Here is a 22,931-nt window from a genome sequence, read left to right as displayed (position 1 = left end):
TTCCCTATGCAAAGTCCACCAAAATAAAATGTTCTGCAGCATATTTGATTATTAGTCTATGCCAGTATATTAATAACCGAAAAAAAAAAAAATATATATATATATTAAAAATTATAATGATACAAAAGTAGTGTATGCTACAAATATGCAAAATTTATTTATTTTATTTTTTTAATACAAATTTTAGCAGAACACTTGTTCACATCTCAGAACACAGTTTGGGAAATTCTGCATTAAGGTATCCTCAATGGCACTGGCAAAAACCTTGCACCACCTTTATTCAAATGTATTACTTCTCTACAAAAAAAAAAAAAATTCCTTTTGCCTACTAGCGTGGACCATGCCAATAAAAAGTTCCCCTCAAAAGTCTTGCAAAACACTCAAGTATTGAGTTAATCCATAAAGCTTTCATCATATAATCCCTTCTACTGCCTGGGTAGAATTGCAGACACAAACGTTGACATAACTCGCTGCATTTTTTCAGCATGGACATAAATTTATCCAACATGTCATCAGTTTGTATATACTTAATAACATTACTTCCCACATGAATAATAATGCTGCTCTCTTTGCCCCCTTACAGGCATTAATATTTGCTCCCCCAACAGATGGTTGTATCAGCTTGCACAAATGTCTCAAAGTAACTTGTAATAATGAGCATATACATAAATAATAGAGTAAGAAATGAAATTTATCTCTTAGACTGAAGACCAACAATCTGCATACCTGTTCTGTGACCATCCTATTTAAATTTTGTATATAGAGAAGAAATGGTTTCACCATTCTTCCCTGCATAATTAATTATAATTAGTAAAGTATTGGTATTGGCAAAATAATGTAAGACAGGAAGCTCATAACAATAAACATCAAATTTCAAGCTAAGCCAAAATTCAAACAAGTCAGCCAAATTTATTCTAACAATTAATTACTCTTTGACTGAATACAAACTTCTACACTTATTTCTGTAACTGTCCTATTTCAATTTAAATTTATGTTGCCTTGTGTATAGATTGAGATACAGTACATATAACATCACATTTAGTTGTCTCAACCCTCCTAAAGCCTTAAACATACAATTTAGTCTCACTGAAGATGTTTAGTTTCCAGATGTTGCAATTTAGAGAACACAGAGCTTTCTTAATAAGAATTGTACTAGTATTGACAAAATGATGCAAGTAAGCAAATTTATAGAGTGTCAACCACAAATACAAGAAAAAAAGTTACTTGCTTTATGTGCCTATCCCCTCTAATAATCTGTCCAATCCTTTAAATTGAATCAAATTACCCATTTCCACAACACTAGGAGGAAGTTTCAGTTAAGTGCCATTATGACCACTCCAACAAAAGTTGATCTAACAGGTCTGTAATTGCTCATATCACCCTTTGATCCCCTTTTGTGAATTGGGGACATATTCACAGATCTCCCCTAAATCCAAAGATGCTTTCATAGTCATGACTAAGGGTTTTCTTTTCTACCTCCCTTAATATAACTGGATAGACCCTATCAATACCAGGTGACTTTTTTTCGTGTTTAGCTTCAACAATTTTTCTTCCACTTTCCTCTCAGTTATTACAAAAACATTTATCTCCTTGTTAGAATTTGAAAAAATTCTGGCATCCCCCTCCCTAAAGAATTCCTCATGTGTGAATGCATATATAAAATACCTATCCAGTTTGTCAGTAATGTGAGCAGGATCATCAACAGTTAAACCATTCATATCAAGTGGGTCAATGTGATTCATCTCCTTTTAGCATTTACACAAGTAAAGAACTCTTGGTTGTTTTTCTTTTCATCTTTTACTAAATATTCATACTTTGCCTTAGCTTGCCTAACGTCTTTGTGGCTTGATTGCAGACTAATTTATATCTACCATAGGCTTCTGTATTGCTGATAATTTATATGTATCCCATGCATTTTTCTTATCTGCCATGAGTCCTATTAGTTCATCTGATATCCATTTATGTGTAAACCTTGAACAGTATTTCTCTGTTGGTAACATCATCAGTTGGTCCCACTATATAGAACTGAAAAACTGTCTGAAGCAACTATAGTCAACTGAAACAACTCATCTTGATGAAAGAAAAAGCCTTATCCTTTACTCCTGATGGCAGTTATATCTTTAAATATATCCCACATCAATACACTGTGATCACTACTACCTAATGGTTCTTTTATCTGCTGATTCCTAATGCATGAAGAGTCACTGCTAGGTGGTAGATGACTTTCATCAACCGGTGAAATACCACCACTTTGCTTATTGGAGGCTTGAAGTGGTGAAACCCATGTTTAGTCTCTAGAGCAAAGTTTCCGGCATCCCCCTCCCCTCTCCTCATACTTCTCCTTCAACCCATGCACGGTACTAAGTACTATAGGTTTTGATACCTTTCGTGTTTGGGGTTCTCATAAAAAAAAAAAAAAAAAAAAATCAGTGTAAGAGTACTGCTTTCTCTCAATGCCTCCCTAACATGCTGGTGTAGAAAACAATCATCCAATAAATCCACAAAAGTCATATTTTTGTGGATATACTGAATGAATAGTTACTGTATGTGACCAATCCACAAGTTCCAGTCAATATCTGGAAAGTTAAAATCCCCCCCCACAGACATTCTGATTTATTGGCCTACTCTATTTGTCTGTACATTTGTTCATTATACCTATCACAATCATTAGGCCTATAACATTCCTATTTGCATTTTTGTTTTCCCAGTGCTTATGTCACATCAAACTGACTCAACATTGTCCTGGCCATTCGTATTAAATGGATGCACTTCCTTACATTTTATATGATTGTTAAATTAGAGCATATCCTTTCCCCCCTTTTTTTGGCCTTCTGGAACTTGCATACAGAGGGCATAGTGCAGAACCCTGGCATGCCTCCTTGTTGCTATGGGTAGGAGTCAGGGTGATCAATATGGTGTTGTTCGCTCCTTGGCTGCTAAATTGCCAGTTTTCTGGCCTACAGAAATACAACATATTACATGACACACCCAACACTACACTTCACTTCACAACTAGCACATGGCTTATGCCATGTACAGAAGCATCAGAGGAGAATGTGGGAAACCCTGGATCCCACAACAAGAACACTTGAAACATATTTGGAACATTTGTCCTTTCTGTATACATTATACTCCTTACACCGAAATTCTGCATGTCTGAATGACATCACATCTCTAATATTCCTACAATCTCTACAATCAATGATTTAACCAGTACTTTAACGAATACTGTGTTCAATTATGGAGACCTCATCTGAAAAAAGACACTGAGCTTCTTGAAAGGATTAAAAGACAGGCAACTCGATTGCTGAGATCGGCAGAAGGACAACCGTATAAGGAAAGACTCCGATTATGTGGACTATAGAGCTTGGCAAAAATGCACCTCAGAGGTAACCTGATTGAGGTTTATAAGGCTCTGAGAGGGATTAGTAAAATGAATGAAGATGGAATTCTCACTGTTATAAAAAATTCCAGGGGTCATAAATTCAAATTACAGGGCTTGAGGTTTAGATTAGATTGTAGGAAGCTTCTTTTAGCCAGCGAGTTGTTGATAGCTGGAACAAGTTGCCCTTGCAGGTAGTTGAGGCTGGCAGTTTGAATAAATTCAAAAGTCAACTAGACACTTACCTGTGTGAGGAGGGAAGTGTATAATTTTTTTTTCTTATCTACTTGGTTTTTTTTTTCCAGTGCAGCAAAAGCCTGTTGCTTCCTTGCAATATATGGCAAATACTATTAAAGGTATATACTTCAAATTCATTAAACTTATTTACCATGTTAGCATTAGCATTAGCATTAGTAGAGGCATTTGATGCAAGAAAGCAAGCTTATGCAGCATCAGCCAAAAAAAAAAAAAAAAAGTAACATAAATAAATAAAAATAACCACTTCCACTTCACCCCTCTGTTCGTTCGAAATACCTGTCCAGCTGAGCCTTAAACTTATTTAGGCTATCAACTTCCACGACAAGGGATGGAAGTCTGTTCCACCCACCAACCACCCGCTGGCTAAAGGCAAATTTCCGCACATCTATCCTACATCTGTCTTTCCTCAATTTGAATTTATGCCCTCTCAGGTGATTTTTCTGAGCTAGAGGAAGAATCCCATCAGCATTGAGCATGCTCAAACCATTCAAGGCTTTGTACACCTCTATCAGATCACCCCGCTGGTGCCTAGTTTCCAGACACTGTAATTTGCAAAACTTAAGCCTTTCTTCGTAAGAGAACCCCTTTGTCCCATTCACCAATCTAGTTGCCCTTCTCTGTACTCGTTCCAGCAGCTCTACATCCTTCCTGAAATGAGGCCTCCAGGCCTGTATACAGTACTCTAGGTGTGGCCTGACCATTGCCTTATACAAGGGAATAATCACCTCCTTATCCCTGCTAGAAAAATTTCTATATATCATTGACAATACACCATGAGCTACTCTTGCAGCTCGTCTGCACTGCTCAGAGAACTTCATATCTGCCTGCACCACCACCCCCAGGTCCCTTTCATTCTCTACCACTGTCAGTGTAGTACCACAGAGTTGATACGTTGCTCTGGGGTTGCTGTTTCCCATATGTAGTACTTTACATTTGTCAATGTTAAACTTCATTTGCCACCTCGAAGCCCATCTGCTCAACCTTTCCAAATCCTGTTGCAGCAGCATAGTGTCAGTAGTGTCCTTGACAACCCTGCCAACCTTTGTATCGTCTGCAAACTTGGACATTAAGCCTGATATACCATCATCAATATCATTTATAAATACAGAAAACAATAAAGGCCCCAATACTGAACCCTGAGGGACTCCACTAATAACATTAGTCCACGATGAGCAGTGTCCATTGATTACCACTCTCTGTCTTCTCCCCCTCAACCACCCCTTTATCCATAGCAGCAACTTGCCTCCAATGCCACACTGCTCCAATTTGTGCAGCAGTCTTCCATGTGCAACAGTATCAAAAGCCTTTCTAAGATCCAAGTATATAATATCAAAGTTATTCCCTGCATCCAGTTCTTTTGTGACTGCATCATAGTATCCAATCAAATTGGTCAGGCAAGACTTCCCCTTAACAAAACCATGCTGTGTCCTAGCTATAACTGAAGTCTTGTCTAGATGATCCTGCAGTGCTTCTTTCACCAGTGCCTCCATTAATTTTCCGGGAACAGAAGTTAAACTCACAGGTCTATAATTACTTGTGTCAGCCTTTGATCCCCCTTTGTGAATTGGGGTCACATTTGCACATCTCCAGTCAATGGGTACCTCCCCTGAGTCCAAGGAAGCTCTCATAATTATGGCTAAGGGTTTGCTTACCTCCTTTGCTGCCTCCTTTAATATAACTGGATAGATCCCATCCACCCCAGGTGCCTTTCTTGTGTTTATCTTCAACAATTTCTCCTCCACTTTGCTCTCAGTTATTACAAGATTCTCTAGCTTACTGCTAGAGTTGAATACACCTCTGGCATTCCCCTCGCTGAATAACTCCTCATGTGTGAATGTCGATGCAAAATATTCATTTAGTTTGTTAGCTACCCGAGCAGGGTCATCAACAGTTGACCCATCGATCTCAAGTGGACCAATCTGATTCATCCCCTTCCTTCTAGAGTTTACATAAGTAAAGAACTCTTTGCTGTTTTTCTTCGCATCCCTTGCCAAGGATCTCTCGTAATCTGCCTTCGCCTGCCTAACCTCCTTTGTAACTTGGTTACAGATCAACTTGTATCTATCATAGGCATCCGTGTCACGTGTTAATTTGTATGTATCCCATGCATTTTTCTTCTCTGCCATATGCCTCATTAGTTCATCTGACAACCATTTAGGCCTAAACCTTGAACAATATTTCTTAGTTGGTATGTAAAGCCTAGTAGCTTCCACGATAAGTTCTTTGAATGCTTCCCATTTTGAATTTGCTGTTGGCAATATCATCAGTTGATCCCACTGTATAGAATTTAAATACTGTCTCAGTCCATTGTAGTCGCCTTTACGAAAGCAATACCCCTTCCCTTTACCCCTAATGGTAGTTACCTCTTTGAGTAACTCCCACTTCAGCACACTGTGATCACTGCCACCAAGTGGTTCATTTATCTGCAGATTCTGAATGCATGAAGAATCACTACTGATAATCAAATCAAGAGTATTACTCCCTCTAGTTGCCTCCCGAACATGCTGATGTAGAAAACAATCATCCAATAAATCCACAAAAGCCTTGCTACTGTGTGAGTGACCAGCCCCCAAATTCCAGTCAATATCTGGGAAATTAAAATCCCCCATTATAAGACTCTCTGATTTACTGGCCCACTCTATTTCTCCGAACAGTTTCTTATTATACTCATCAGAGTCATTAGGCCTATAGCACACTCCTACTCTCAATTTTGATCTCCCAATGCTTATGTCACACCAAACTGACTCGACACTGCACTGTCCAGCGATGTCGACTGGCTTCACTTCCTTGGATTTTATGTGTTTCTTAATTAATAGCATAACCCCTCCTCCCTTCCTATCCTGTCTATCCTTTCTGTACACATTGTACTCCCCAAATTCCAGTTCTGCATTTCTTATATCTGTGTGACACCACGTCTCTGAAATCCCCACAATATCTGCCTTTGATGTTTTGAGCAATACCTCAAATTCATCAAATTTATTTACTAAACTCCTAGCATTGGTGTACACACAAGTATACATGCACCTGTTCTTTTTCTTAGCTACCCTAACACAACCCATGTGTTTACTTGTACCCCAATGATTCCCAGCAGTCTCTGAAATATCCTGCATCTTATTTTCCAGGCTGCGGCTCATTCCAATAGAAGCAGTGCAAGAATCACTTTCACCTCTGCCAGTGGCTACTGTTAATCTATTAGTCCTTGTATCCCCCCAATCTAGCAGTTTTCCGACCCACCTAACATTGCCTCGATAGCATCAGCAAACATTCTTGCACCCTTTCTATTTAAGTGTATCCCATCCCTGTAGAAGCAGTCTCTCCTGTTAACAAGTACAGACCAGGCTGAAAAAAATTCTACCCCTTGAGCCCTGCACAATCTTTCCAGGGCCGAATTGATTGACAGGGCTCTCATCATATACTCCCTCCTATCGTGTCTGGGCAGAATTGCAGACACTTTCAATTTCAACCCTAATTCACGGCTTTTTTTCATCAGTGACCTGTACTTGTCAAGTAATTCCGCCGGTCTCCTACTCTTAATGTCATTAGTGCCAACGTGTACAACTATATCACCTTTTGTGCCCTTAAAAGATGATATCCGCTCTACAACGTCATCAACTTTTGCCCCTGGCAGACATACCCTGGTCCTATTCCACCTATCCTTTTTACAAAGCATGTTTCCCGTTTCCCTGACAATAGAGTCACCAACAACTACTAGTTCCTTTGGGACCAGCGCATTCTGCCTTGGGGGTTGCCGCTGTGTTTCGCGATGACCAAGTGCAAGCTCTGGCATTGGCGTGGGCAGCTGAGAGCTTGATGGGCCCCTCACTTGTAATCCTTCGAGGGCATCCACCCTATCCTTCAAGCTCTCATATAGGCCCATAACAACGCTGAGTTGTCGCCTTATCTCCTTACACTCCTTGCATCGCACACACACAAAGACATCCCCCATGGCAGTATCATGTCCCATACTTGACTGCTCCGCAAACATCAAGCAAATAGTGCATCTTACAAGGCTGTGATTCAGAGGACAACTGCCCCCCTCAGTTCTCCCCTGGGCCACAGCATTCCCATTAGCTTGAGCCCTTTGCTTTGCTGCTCTGGTTTGAGTCATGATTTAGATTTACTTTCAATAAAATTTCAATTTCTGTACAAAATTAAATCCTAAACTTGTATCCAAACACAGTTATAACGCTATATTTATGTTTCAGTAACGAGTGTTATCTACGGAATATTTACGTTTCAGTAACGAGTGTTATCTACGAAATATTTACGTTTCAGTAACGAGTGTTATCTGCGAAATCCCTTTATATAACTTTCGTATCAAGTTATGTATTAATTATTTGTTTTTACTAATTATTTATGTTACGTAACCTAAGTGGTTATATGTATAATTAATTATGTTAAATAAAATTAATTATATTACGTTTGTAATCTAAGTCGTTATATGTATTTATTTAAACGTACAATTTAACTGCTAACGAAGTTCAACTAACGCTATCTAGTACGGTATATCGTATCACAAAGGCGGGAAAATTACGAACGGTTAGCGGAGTTGAAACACGTGGAAACCTTTACCGATACTTTTATGCAATTACAAGGCCGAGTAAAATACACCAAATTAATCAGAAAATCACAAAATAATGTTATACTACTAAATTTAAATCAAAAGTTTTAGAAAAACAATAATTTCAAATCAATAATTAACAAAAATCCACTTAGCGGCTTTGAAAACGACCGTCTCTAGTAGCCTCGTCAGCAGACTGATGTTTCTAGTATTAGTATGCATGCAACTATGAGGGGTGATAATTTAATTCGCGGCCTGGTGCAAGGTCTTATCTTAATTGTCATCATCTGAATCTTCCGTGGATTTCTTCTCGAAATACTCTCCCTTGAACTTTACACACCTTCACCACGGTTGTACCCACACATTAAATGCTTCTTGCAAGCCATTTTTTGAAAGACTGCAAAGTGCTTCTGTTGTGGCTCTGCAATCATAGTTGTGTTGGGCACGAAACGCTTGCCTTTCAGAGCTTTCTTAAGATGTGTACACAGGAATAAATCACACAGGGCTAAGGCGGGAAAATAAGGGGGAGGGGGGAAGCACCTGTGGCAGTGATCACTGCTTGCACAATATTAGCCATATAGGGCCTGGCACTGCCTTGATGGAGAAACGACTTCACACCAGAATATGGTCGTCCTACCAAGACACTCATTACCAGACACTTCATTCATCTCTTTAACTGCTTCCAATGTATTTAAGCCCCGTCTGACACAATAATGAATGACATATCGCTGTCCAACCAGGTACTTGCTTCAAAACAATTCAGTGACATGCAGCTAAAAAAAAAACTCTTCACGCAACACTAACTCAACAAGTACTGGCATGCGCACACAGCATCTGCTCAGTAGTTGTCAGGGAGAGTGCCTCCGGCAGCAGTTATGGAAAGTTTGCGTGGTAAACACAAAATCTTGCACCAGTCCACGAATTAAATGATCACCCCCTCATATTTTTACTCTTAGTTACCCTAACACAGCCCACATATTAGCTTGTCCCATGGCACCCCCACAGCAGGCCTCGCAATCACTGACACACCTTGCTTCCAGGCTGCTGCATTCCAATGGAAGCAGTGCAAGAATCATTTACCTTTGCCCATGGCCATAGGTAATCTATTAGTCTGCATATCTCAAGCTAGCAGCTTTCAGAACCACCTAACACTGCCCTAAAATCATAAAATATATTCTTGCACCCTTTCTATTTAAGTATATCCCATCCCTGTAAAAGCAGTCTCTCCTATTAACAAGCACATACTATGCCGAGGCATTAACTCCTCCAATCATGCAATGTATTTATTTAGTAAAAATTGATTTGTACCTATACAGAATTATACAAAAAAATTAATATTTAATAAACTTAATTAATAATCACAAAGTTAACAGCTGAATTCAAAATTAAACATACCTCTGGCTTGTCGCGATGTGTATCTACAGCATCCACAGGAAAATGTACATCCTCCACCATGAAACTACAAGCCACAGGAATCAGCTTAATTAGTGTGTGCAGGGGAACTCGTAAATACGGCAGTTCTTCTGTACAGGATTGCAGATGTAGTTCCTATCAGTCAAATCTCAAAATGCTGGCATTCAAGCCCTTAGGAACTAGATAATTACTTCAATAACAATAATTTTCTATAAAAATATTTTATTATTTTGAGTTAAATGCTTTCGTAAGTTTCAATAATATAACTTTGTATCCATGACTTATACATGTATTCATTCTTCACCATTTTATTATAATAACATTGCATACAAAATCCAAAAATCTTATCAATGAAAACACAAGGTATCAAATTACAGTTTCAAGTATATAAAATGTCAGTTGAGCTGATGAGTTACTCTATGTGTCCCGATCTCCAGTGTTTGAATTGGGTCAGAACATACCAGAGAGTGCATTCTGGTTGATAATTTTATTTTTTTTAAATTAAGCTCTAAACATTCTGGTTGTTAAACTTCCAAGAAGTTTTCCCAAAATGTCAGGATTGGCATTACAGGTTACAAATTTTAACACATCCATAATTAACAATCGCATCAGAATGTCGGAAACAGTGAGAACTGGTGCATACTGTTTGCATTTGTTAGATAATGCCTTGGACAAAAAAATATATTCAATCTTGTTTTAGCCGCCAAATGTTGGTGCCTAAAACAAGATTGTTAATTATTTCTGATTCGAGTACTACTTGTCATTATTCCAGCTCCTGCCACACTTTGTTCAGAGTTAATATGCTTTTGCAAAATGGAGGTGATGATTCAAGTTATAAAAATCTGCTGGAAATGATGAAATATATCATATATTTCAGACATAACCCAAAAAAACACTGTATAGCTCTTTCATGTCCATCCAATTATAATAATTAATAGCAAAAATTGTTCACAAAAATGCTGAGAAAGAACAATAATGAACTGTTAGCTTGTCATGGTGACCAGGTACACTGAAGATATTCCAGAAGTATACATATGATATCACTAGTCAAAGATGTGATAATGAATTTATACTATAGTTTCAAATATTTCTAGAAAACTTAGTAATTAATATAAATATAAAGTTTTAATTAACTATACAAATCATTTACACCAGGATTTTTCAAAAATTTTGACTTTGTTTATTGAAAGATTTCTTTTCATGCACGTATTATATTTTTTTTTTTTTTTTTTTTTTTTTTAATCATGGCTAGCTTTGTAGACCTGGTCCTTCCAGCTCAAAAGCTGGAAGGGCCAAGTCTGTCTAGACCTCTGACAGCATCTACTTAGGAGTAACTGTACCAAAGTCCTGTCAACGGTGGAAAGAGGATATGCCAGGACAGCACATGGTGTTAATTTATAACGTATAAGAAATTTTACTATAAGAGACAGAGTTCATTGTGACATTATATAAAGCATTTGTTATGCCACATCTTGAGTACTGTTTATGTGTTTGGGATCTCATGAAGAATGTGGATATTCTGGAATAGGCATAGTGAAGAGCAACTAGGTATTAGTACTCACTGAATTGGAAAATATTAACAATTAAAATGCTAGTATATGCTAATAAAAACATGATTATAATATATTTTTATCAAAAGTTTATCCAACACACAAAGACTACATTTCAGTTTTAATAGATTCTAACAACGTTCTCAAGCCATGATTAATTACTAACAAACTGAAACTTATAATTGATAAGACACTTCAGAAAAGCTTTGTTTTTGTTAGCTTAACAACCAGAATGCTTTGAGCTTAATTTAAAAAAAACTAAACTTATCAACCAGAATGGCATTTGCGTGAAAGAGAGATTTCAGTTTTGTGGACTGAAAAATGTGAGGATATAACAATGAATTTAAGGCTTTGAATGGTTTGTTTTTTATATACAGTATATATTTTTTTATTTTACATGTGACAAATTAAAAAACTTGTAGTTGAAAAATTGATATAAGAAACTTTTAGCCAAAGGATTATTAAATGTTGAAACAACTTGCCATCTAACTTTGCATAACTAAAGAATATATGTAAATTTAAGGGGTATCATATAAATGAAATCAGGTGGATGTTTTTTGACTGATGCTGAAAATAAGTCTGACTTCCTTACATCTTGCCATTTTTAATACCAGTACTATTACTACTACATCAAACTAATCACAGGATAAAACAACCTACATACCATAAAAATTATATGCATTAACACAAGCTCATGCAGTATCATAAAACTGAATTCATTTCAGATAGTACTTGATATTAATATAAACAACAGCCTTGTAATCAAGCATGCAAAATGCTGCATGCAAATACCTTTCACTAAACAAATGTAATCAACAGCATCACCCATATTTCACAAGCAACTCCAGTGAACAGAATAGTATTAAAACAAAAGACCCAAATATTAAATTCTGTCATGATGTCATTGCCACTATGATCATCATATAAAACCATAAATTTAACTAAAATTAAAAACTCAAAAGCTTGTGATTCCACCTCTTCAAACTTCAGTCATCCTGATTCTTGATTTCAAATTACAAAGCTGCAACCTGTGCGGCACTGGTCAAATCAACCAAATGAAAACTTATGCAAAGGAACTTCATAAGACCCCTCACCATAGGAGGTGGGGGGGGGGTCTGTCATTCTACCTTAAAAATTATCATCAGCTACTTCAGGCTATTAACTCTGGAAAATGATGAATGCAAGCAGACCTTAGACCCCTTTGCAAGGGTGTCATACAACTTTCTATGAGTTGCATATAACTCCTAATTCAGATTCTGTCTGATGCACTTTACAGGTTATCACAGCAACAATGAATATTCTACATTAGCATAACAGAGCACAATATGGACAAATCTGGCATCAACAGCAGACCATTTATGTTAATAGCAACATGAACATTTATTTCTTTGTAGAACCCAACAAAGTATCAGACCATATCAAAATGTAAACACTCAATAATAAAAGTTACTAAAGTAACTACTGCATAGGATGCACGAGACAGTTATCTGACTCACATATCCTTATGCCTTAAAAAGCACTTCCAAAACATTTGCTTTTTGGATGATCTGGCTAAAATCATATCCATTCCAACATATAATCTATCATTATTTGACTCAGTGTTTGCCCATTCATCCTTCCACATGTTTCTTCTTAGCATCTAGTCCTTCATTCTGGTCATCCCAGACTTATCTCTCTTGTTGAATCCAAGCCACACAGCAGAATCTACAATTACAGCAAAGCTGGTTATAAATCCATTATGCAGTTCCTATCCTGTACACATTATACAATTCTTTACTCCTCTCAGTGTTACCCATTCCAACAGCATATCTACCACTTGGATATCACATAAACTGACCTCAGATATGATATAAAAAAAATCTAATAAGATTTTTATTAGCATATTTTTTATTATCATAAGCATTTCATCTCCACTTCTGCATTTTCCTTTTACTGAAATCAGATGTTTTGTTCAAAAGGAAGTAAGATTGCAATACTCTAAAATATCCACAATAACCAGCCTGCCCATCTTTTCACACTTCATGTGGTCCAATTTCAAAAACAGACTTAATCTGACATCCTATTGCATAAATTAAAACTGTGGTGTTCTCCCTTTGCTCACTCTCACTGCAAATTTATTTTCTAAAAGAACCAAGGATCACTGTTCATGGTGACATCCTATCGCTCTCTACATTTCTTCTAGTGTTTCATTTTTCCCAACCAAATTAATTATGTTTCTCAAGTGATGCAGTCTTTTGGTATCATAAAAAGATTAGCTTGCACATTTAAATCCAACTCTGCATGCAATTAATAATTTTAACAACTCTTGATTACAAGTAGTGTGGTCTGGTCACACTCCAAAAATACCTTAATCATGCTAAATTTATTCAATTCCTATGTTTCACCAGTTTATACCACTGTAGGTAATATGTGAGAAGTTTGTCCTTACCACTAGATCTGTTCATAAAAATCAGGGCCTCCAATTCATTTATAATTTCATCCACTGTTCCATTTATTCATCATCTCTTTTGTCCAAGCTACAATTGCATACTTCACTTTTCTGCTCATTAGCAAAATACCTTTAATGCTCTTTTCTATGGTATGACTCCATTCTGTTGTCACTTGTCAATCATCTCCAAACTGATGTCTTCTTTCCTTTTCCAAGCTTTATCAAAGAAATCTTAGAAAAAATTCTCAGTTAACTCTAGAACATATTGATTTGTAATGGTACATTATACAATATATGGCATGCACTATTACCACAATGTAGGCCTTGCCCGTGATGCACATTTAACAGTGAATGAATAAATAAATAAATGTGGATAACATAAAAGAGAGAGAGAAAAATAAGATGTGAAAATAAAGATGAAAAAAGTGGAAGAATTAAGACATAATTACAAAAGTTTATAGAGGAACAAAGAAAAATGCAAAGATATCAACAAAGGTAATTTATATTCACTGAAAAGCAGAGCAGTTGAGGAGTCTGCTAGAACAGATGACCATCATGCACTGTTCACTTAAAGAAATTACTACAACCACTGTAAATAGTAATAGTCCCTCGAAGAATAAAAATGGACAACTTAATACAAAAAGTAAAAAGAGAAATGAGGCTAAACCCAGAACTGGATGCTCAAAGAATTGTTACCCTTCTAGGAATGGGGGTTCACATAACACCACGTGTATGATTTTAAAAACTGGCAATATATAATCTAAATTGTTCACTTTCAATGCATCATTTTTTTTTTCAATATTTTCTGAACACAACTGTGAAAAATCCATTTTTTTATATTAAAAAGCAAATATTTTTAAATACATTACTTTTTTTTACAAATAAAACACCTCTGCAGTGCTTTAGACTTTTTTTTTTATTCTTTTTTTTGATATTATCATCATTATTTTTGACTGAAAGCAAACAAAACACTCATCAAAAAGCCTGCTCACTTCAACAATCAGATATGAGCCAAAGCCTTCCGTGATACGAAGCCAGAGAGCATAATGAGTGGTATACACTGCCATATAGTGTTAAGAATGTATGTTTCAGCTTCATTGATTGGACTTCAGGGATGAGCACTAATTTTAAATTCATGTAATTATCATGATTAGTCTTAAGTTGATCTTAAAATTTTACTTTTTGCATGAGAACTAATAGAAAATTTCTGGAATTTTAAATGAAATCAAAGAAAACAATTTTATTAACAGATATTGGGAGTTTCAGTAGTGTGGATCAAATAGATGAAGAACTATAAAATATTTAAGGGCAAAGGCCTCATGCTACGAGGTAGAATGACTAACATGTAGGTTAGTGCAAATGCATCATTTTAACTTAGTCCGTTAAATCCGAAATTATGCATCGTTTAATTAATTAATTGAATGATGCCAATTTAATTAATTAAATGATGCATTTACACTAACCTACATGTTAGTCATTCTACCTCGTAGCATGAGGCCTTTGCCCTTAAATATTTTATAGTCTTTATCACTACATACCATCAGGCATCTCTCATATTGTGAAGTTATACTTCACAACTGGGTCGTCACTATTGCAACACCAGGGTACCTGCCCACCCACCAAAGAGAAGCCAACAAGCCTTGAAACGGTGCCGTCTGGGTGGTGAGAATAGATAACAGTAGTCTTCTCCACTGGTGAAGTGTTATTTATTCGAGGTAGTACAATACCATGGCAACTCGTTGTGAAGGCATTCACAATATGAGATATAACCAAAACGATGCCAATTTAACTACTTTGGTAAATAGCAATGTTAAAATGATGCATTTGCACTAACCTACATGTTATTCATTCTACCTCGTAGCACATGAGGTCTTTGCTCTTAAATATTTTATAATCTTTATCACTGCACACCATCAGGCATCTCTGCACATCTTTATCACTGCACACCATCAGTTTTACTTCACAATATGAGAGATGAGAGAAGCTATGTTAAAATGATGCATTTGCACTAACCTACATGATAGATGAAAAACAAAATATCGCAGAAATTCACGTGGGTTCTCAAAGACTCTGAGCACCCAGTTATGGGTTAATCAAAAATGCCTGAAAAGCTTCTTGAAATTTCATTTTCAATGTGCATTCTGTCAAGTGGATGCTAGTCACATCTTCAAACTGATGAGAATGAGACACATTTTAAAGAGGTCATTAAAATTATTTAAAAACTGAAGACTAATAATGATCCTGGAACAACTAAATAACCATCAAAAACAACCGCTGTGTTATTTCTGTAGTCTTCTGACGTGCAACTTAGTGCAAATGCGTCATTTCTGCACGCAGCAAACTACTAAGTAACTAGCAATTGGTATCATTTAAGTATATTTCATATTGTGAATACCTTCACAAGTTACCATAATATTGCACTACCTCGAATAAGTAACGCTTCACCATAGGAGAAGACTATTGTTACCTATTCTCAGCGGATACCATCTCCCAGATGGCACCATTTCAGAGCTTGTTGGTTCCTCATTGGTGGGTGGGCAGGTACTCTTGTGTTGCAATGATGACAACCCAGTTGCGAAGTATATGTGGTATCCACTGAAAATAAGTAACAATAGTCTTCTCCTATGGTGAAGTGTTACTTATTCGAGGTATTGCAATATCATGGTTAACTCGTCAAGATATTCACAATATGAGATATACTTAAATGATGCTAATTCCTAGATACTTAGTAGTTGGCTACATGCAGAAATGATGCATTTGCACTAACTTGAATGTCAGTTACCTATTTCACAACCTGAGGCTTATAGCCCTAAAGTGCTCTATGAGCTTAATTACTTGCACACCATCAGACATCTCTCATATTGTGGAGTTATATTTTGCAACTGGGTTGTCATCATTGGAAAAACAGGGTACCTGCCCACCCACCGATGAGGAGCCAGCGGATACCACCACCCAGACAGAACCGTTTTGGAGCTTGTTGACTCCTCATCAGTGCGTGGGCAGGTACTCTTGTGTTGCAATGATGACAACCCAATTGCAAAGTATATGTGGTATCCACTGAGAATAAGTAACAATAGCCTTCTCCTATGATGAAGCGTTACTTATTTGAGGTAGTGCAATATCATGGTAACTCGAAGGTATTCACAATATGAGATATACTTAAATGATGCCAATTCCTAGTTAGTAGTTGGCTGCATGCAGAAATGATGCATTTGCACAAACTTGCATATCAGTTAACTATTTCACAGCCTGAGGCTTATAGCTATAAAGTGCTCTATGATCTTAATTACTTGCACACCATCAGGCATCTCTCATATTGTGGAATTATACATCATAACTAGATTGTCATCATTGCAACACCAGGGTACCTGCTCACCCACCAATGAGGAGCTAACAAGCTCCAAAACTGTGCCATCTGGGTGGTGGTATCCGCTGAGAATAGGTAATAATAGTCTTCTCCTATAGTGAAGCGTTACTAATTCGAGGTAGTGCAATATCATGGTAACTCAAAGGTATTCACACTATGAGATATACTTAAAAGATACCAATTCCTAGTTACTTAGTAGTTGGCTGCATGCAGAAATTATGTTTTTTCACAAACTTGCATGTCAGTTAACTATTTCGCAACCTGAAGTTTATAGCCCTAAAGTGCTCTATGTTCTATAGTTGTCTTAAAAATATGTGACATAAAGGTCTTCTTAAAAATATGTGGCATAAAGGTTCCTAAAAAGTGAAAGAAAAAAACAAGTTTATTGCATTGTCTAAAAAATGGTGTACTCATTTATTTGTAATTGATGTAACTGGTGAAGGAAAATTATTATATTTATAATAGGCAGAATTTTAAAATTTAAAGATACAGCTAAGTCTAGAGAAACTTCAAGCTAATGAAAGCTACATAAAATCATTGTACAGGTCAAGCATAACCACTTTTTGTACCAAGCTATGAGCAAACTGGGTTTGCTAACTAGCAAATCAATCTCATATTGTGGAGGCAATTTCCATAGTTGCTTTGGTAATGCACTATTCTAAAAAAAGGCGCTGCTCCAATGAAGATGTATTTGCTTTTATTTAAAGTGTATGCCAATATGATCTTGACGTATGAAATGCTTCACCTGAGTTTTGATACTTTTTGGAATCTCATCTGTGGGCAGGCAGGAACGGTGGACTGTTCAGATATCCGTAATGCCTACCTGCTCACCAATGAGATCCCAAAAGGGATCAAAAATTGGGTCTGGGTAGTGGCATACATTTCATACAAAAAGCAATATACATCTTCACTGAAGCAGTGCATTTTATTTTGAATAGTGCAATACCAAGACAACTTGTGGCAAAGTACCTCCCCAATAAACAATACATGGGATGCATATAAATTATCAGGTTATACAGAAGCCTTTAATAGATATGAGTTGGCAGTCAAATCACAAAGGAGATTAGGCAAGCAAGCTAAGGTAGATTATGAGAAGTCCCTGACAAAGAATGCAAAGAAAAGCAGCAAAGATTTTTTTACGTAGGTAAGCGGTAGAAGGAAGAGCACAAATTTGGTCTGTTAGATATGAATGGATTAACTGCTGATGGATCCTACTCGAGTTGCTGATAAACTGAATAGATATTGTGCATATATATCACACATGAGGAATTTTTTAGGGTCAGGATAACAGAAGTTTATCAAAATTCTAACAGAGCTAAATGATTTTGTGATGAATGAGAGGAAAGTGGGAAATAAATTGTTGAAGCTAAATGCAAAAAAAGGCAACTGTGGTGGATGGAGCAACACAATAGGTAATAAAATCGTTAACCATAATTATGAGAGTATCCTTGGATTCAGGGGTGGTCTCTATGAACTGGACATGGGCAAATTTCTCCACAATTCATAAAGGGGATCAAAGAGTGAAATGAGTAATTACAGACCTGTAAGCGTGATTCCTGTTCCAAGAAAAATAATGGAGTCATTAGTTAAAGAAATAATGTAGGACTATCTAGACAGGAATGCAATATATGAAAATCACAGCATGAATTTGTTAAGAGCAGTCTTGACTGACCAATCTAATTTGATACTGTGATGCACTGTGAAAAACAAAGGGAACTATATACCAAAAATAATTTTAACATTCATATACTGATTTCAGAAAAGCTTTTGATACTGTTCCACATGAAAGACTGCTGTACAGATTGGAGCAGTGTAGCATTAGCAAGGACACATGATGCAAGAAAGCAAGCTTATATAGCATCAGCCAAAAAAAAAAAAAAAAAACACCCCCTTCTCATTTCACCCATTCACTTGCTCCAAATTTTTGTCCAGGTCTGCCTTGAATCTGTTTAAGCTAAGCTATCAACTTCTACGACAGATGGAAGTTTGTTCCAGCAATCAACCACCCACTGGCTAAAGGCAAACTTCTGCACATCTATCCTAAAACTGTCTTTCCTCAATTTGAATTTATGCCCTCTGAGGCAATTATTCTCAGCAAGAGGAAGAATTCCCATCAGCATTGAGCATGCTCAAACCTTTCCAGGCTTTATACACCTCAATCAGATCGCCTCGCAGGTGCCTAGTCTCCAGACACTGCAATTTGCAAAAATTAAGCTTTTCTTCGTAAAAGCAACCCTTTGTTCCATTCACTAATCCTGTTGCCCTTCTCTGTACTCGTTCCAACAGCTCTACATCCTTAGTAAAATGAGGCCTCCAGACCTGTACTCAAGGTGTGGCCTGACCATTGCCTTGTATAATGGGATAATCACCTCCTTATCCCTGCTAGAAAAATTTCTGTATATCATTAACAAGACACCATGAGCTACTCTTGCAGACCATCTGCACTGCTCAGAAACAGCAAATTAATGGCAAGTTACTGTTGAGCTAAAGGTAGTATATAGTTATTTGGTTTTAGGAGCATTAGCGACTAAGGCCGTATTGCTCCATATATACTGTCTGTAAATTGCGTGCATTCTGTGATCAATTTTCTGTTTGTTTGCTGTACGAAAAACCTGAGTTTCCGGGAGGAAAAATCATGCTACCCTTGCCTGAGACTGACTAACTCAGCCATGTTGTGAAAAAGTCCATAAAGATTCCTGTCGTCATCGACAGGACTCGAACCCAAGTTTTCCACTCAGTGTGGGGAGGAGCTAACTAAAGGGCTGGTTGAGTAGGAGAAGACAGAGTGGTTGCCAATGGGCACTGTTTCTTGTACTACTGTTATTAGTGGAGCCCTCCAGGATTCAGTGCTGAGCCCATTGTTCGTTTCAGTATTTATTAATGATATTGATGAAGGCATATCAGGTTTAATGTCTAAGTTTGCAGATGATATGAAGGTTGCCAGGGTGGTTAATGACAGTAATCTTGGTATGCTGCTGCAACATGAGCTAGAAAATTTGGACAGATGGGGTAAGAAATGGCAACTGAAGTTTAACATTGACAAATGAAAGGTATTGAATATGGGTAACAGTAATCCTAGTTGGGCTGCTAGAACAGATCAGATCACAGGGTTTTGTCAATGATATAGTGGAATTTTGCTAGCAGGAATAAGTGCAGTGCAGACGGGCTGCAAGAGTAGCTCATGGAGTATTGTCAATGATATACAGGAATTTTTCCAGCAGGGATAAGGAGGTGATTATTCCATTGTATAAGGCAATGGTCAGGCCACACCTAGAGTACTGTATACAGGTCTGGAGGCCTCATTTCAAGAAGGATGTAGAGCTGCTGGAACGAGTACAGAGAAGGGCAACAAGATTAGTGAATGGAACAAAGGGGTGCTCTTACGAAGAAAGGCTTAAGTTTTGCAAATTACAGTGTCTGGAGACTAGGCACCAGCGATGTGATCTGATAGAGGTGTATAAAGCCTTGAATAGTTTAAGCATGCTCAATGCTGATGGGATTCTTCCTCTAGCTCAGAAAAATCACCTGAGAGGGCATAAATTCAAATTGAGGAAAGACAGATGTAGGATAGACGTGCGGAAATTTGCCTTTAGCCAGCGGGTGGTTGGTTGGTGGAACAGACTGCCATCCCTTGTGGTGGAGGTTGATAGCCTAAATAAGTTTAAGGCTCAGCTGGACAGGTATTTTGAACGAACAGAGGGGTGAAGTGGAAGTGGGTTTTTTTTTTTTTTTTTTTTTTTTTTTGGCTGATGCTGCATAAGCTTGCTTTCTTGCATCAAATGCCTCTACTAATGCTAATGCTAAAGTGATAATTATTCTGCTATATAAGGAAGTATTCAAGGAAGGTCCCTATTGACTAGAGATGTGCAAATGTATTCCCTCACAAAAAGGGGAAGAAGGGCTACATATTAGCTTGACTTCTGTACCAGGGAAAATAATGGAGTTGCTGGTTAAAGCACAGTCACATTATGGATTTGTTCAGAGGTGATCTTATCTGACTAAACTGATAGGATATTATGATGCAGTAAAAAAGGAACTGATTGCAACAAATAATTTTGACTTCGTATACTAAGATTTCAGAAAAAGATTTTGATACTGTTCCACATAAAACACTGCTGTAACAAATAGAGCAGTGTGACATTAGGGGCAAGTTACTGCTGCGGATAAGGGATGGTTAAGTGGAAGATAACAAAGAGCAGTTTCACTGGCCACTACTCTTCTTAGACTACTGTTATTAAGAGAGTTCCCAAGGTTCAGTGCTGTTTTCAATAGTTATTAATGATAATGATGATTGCATATCAGGCTTAATGTCTTTAAGAGATTGAGATTTGTGCATCAATCTATGAGACTAATATGAGATTGACATTCTAGACATTGCACTGCTAGTGCAAAATTAAGAAAATGAATTGAGAAGTGGCAAGTGAAGTTTAACACTGACAAGTGAAAAGTACTGAATACGGGTAGCAGAATCCCAGAATATCCCCAGGGACTCACATCTGGTGAGTGTGGGCTTGGCACACCCAGGGTCCTGAAATGGATATCATCATTCTTCTATTCTATTTCTTGGTGATTTCCTTCTACTTTTGACTCTCTGACACTCTCTCTCTCTCTCTCTCTCTCTCTCAGGGTAACTCAGGATCGGGAATTTTTTTTTGCCAGGTGCAGCATAAGCTTCAGGTTTCCTTGCACCATGTAGCTAATAACAATAATAAAAAATAATAATAACAACATGCCAACTGGGTGGTATCACACTCAGGGTAGTGGAGAATAAAAGGACCTGGGGTTATAACATGATATGGGAGAGGGTTTTTTTTTTTGTGATGCTGTATAAGCCTGATTTCTTGCATTATTTGCCACTACTAATACTAATATGAGATTGATGCACCAAACAGCATATCAGTTTGCTCACAGCTATGTAAAAAGAAAAGAGATTGAAGGTTTCATCAGATAAAGTACTATATAAAAAAGGCAGGTTTTATAAGTATACCTGCATTAACAATATCTTCACTTTACAAAATACACAATAACTGAGAAGAATGTGGAGCTTTTATTTATGAATTAGGAATTATCTTAATCTGAAACAGGATAAAAAAAAGCAAGTTCTGAGAGCTAAAAACCATAAACTACTCACAAGACAGATTAATAAAAACCCACAATGTAGAAAAAAACTGAATCTAGGCTTTGTCTACATGATGTGGAGCAAGAGAAATGCATAATTATTTTGCTAGTTGTGAGGGTTCCGTGACTTGGAGAAAGACTTAACCGAATAGGGAAGGGAGAAAAAAAGATTACTGCAAAAGATATAAATGCTAAGAACTCAACAAATGAAAACTAAATATACTGACTGGTGAATGGTTGAGACTGTGACATTTCATATTTGTTTGATAAACCAAGACATGGCCTGAGTAGAAGAAAATAAAATCAGAATTAAACCATTACAAAAAATATATATATATATGTATGAATTTAACTTTTTTGTTTCTGGTTCTTTGGAAATTGTTAAACAAGCTGCTTAGACTTTTTACAGCAAATTCATAAACTTGGTTGAACAGATTGAGATTTGATGTGACTGAAATTCAATTTCGTGTCAGGATTTCTGTTCCTTTGGAAATTGTTAAATAAACTGTTGAGACTTTTTACAGGAAATTCACAAACTTGGTTGCACAGCCTGAGATCTTCTGATGTGACTGAAATTCATTTTCATGTCAAGATGGGTCATTCTGCCATGAAACCATCCTAAAATTCTGCTGCTGTTTCCTAAATTCTCTGATACAAAATGGTTGGTTTTTGGTTGTAAGAGAGGGAAAATCAAAGCAATACTTTATGTTGTCACAATCACAGTCTGTATACAAATAACTTGTCATTTAAAATTTTTGTTGTGATGGCAATGAGATGATTACAATTTAACAAACAGTTATAGAATTTTGGTTTCAGTAACACTTCCTTGAATTAACTCTTCATTAAAATTTAAG

General features: G+C 36.9%; 1 protein-coding gene across 1 annotated transcript in view; it reads right to left on the bottom strand.

The window, feature by feature from the left end:
• LOC150090289 (6-phosphofructo-2-kinase/fructose-2,6-bisphosphatase-like) overlaps positions 1 to 22,931 on the bottom strand; it is a 260,154-nt gene that overhangs the window by 5,805 nt on the left and 231,418 nt on the right. Inside the window, exon 13 of the mRNA XM_090369065.1 lies at positions 9,597 to 9,724. Coding sequence (XP_090225191.1) covers positions 9,597 to 9,724 — 128 coding nt within the window. The remainder of the gene's footprint in view (positions 1 to 9,596; positions 9,725 to 22,931) is intronic.

This window comes from Mastigoproctus giganteus, chromosome 2 (genome assembly GCF_048544385.1).
Source record: "Mastigoproctus giganteus isolate SK-2022 chromosome 2, ASM4854438v1, whole genome shotgun sequence".
In the NCBI taxonomy this organism is placed as follows: domain Eukaryota; kingdom Metazoa; phylum Arthropoda; class Arachnida; order Uropygi; family Thelyphonidae; genus Mastigoproctus; species Mastigoproctus giganteus.
Note: the sequence above shows the minus strand (reverse complement) of the source record. Positions and strands in the feature narration are given on the sequence as shown.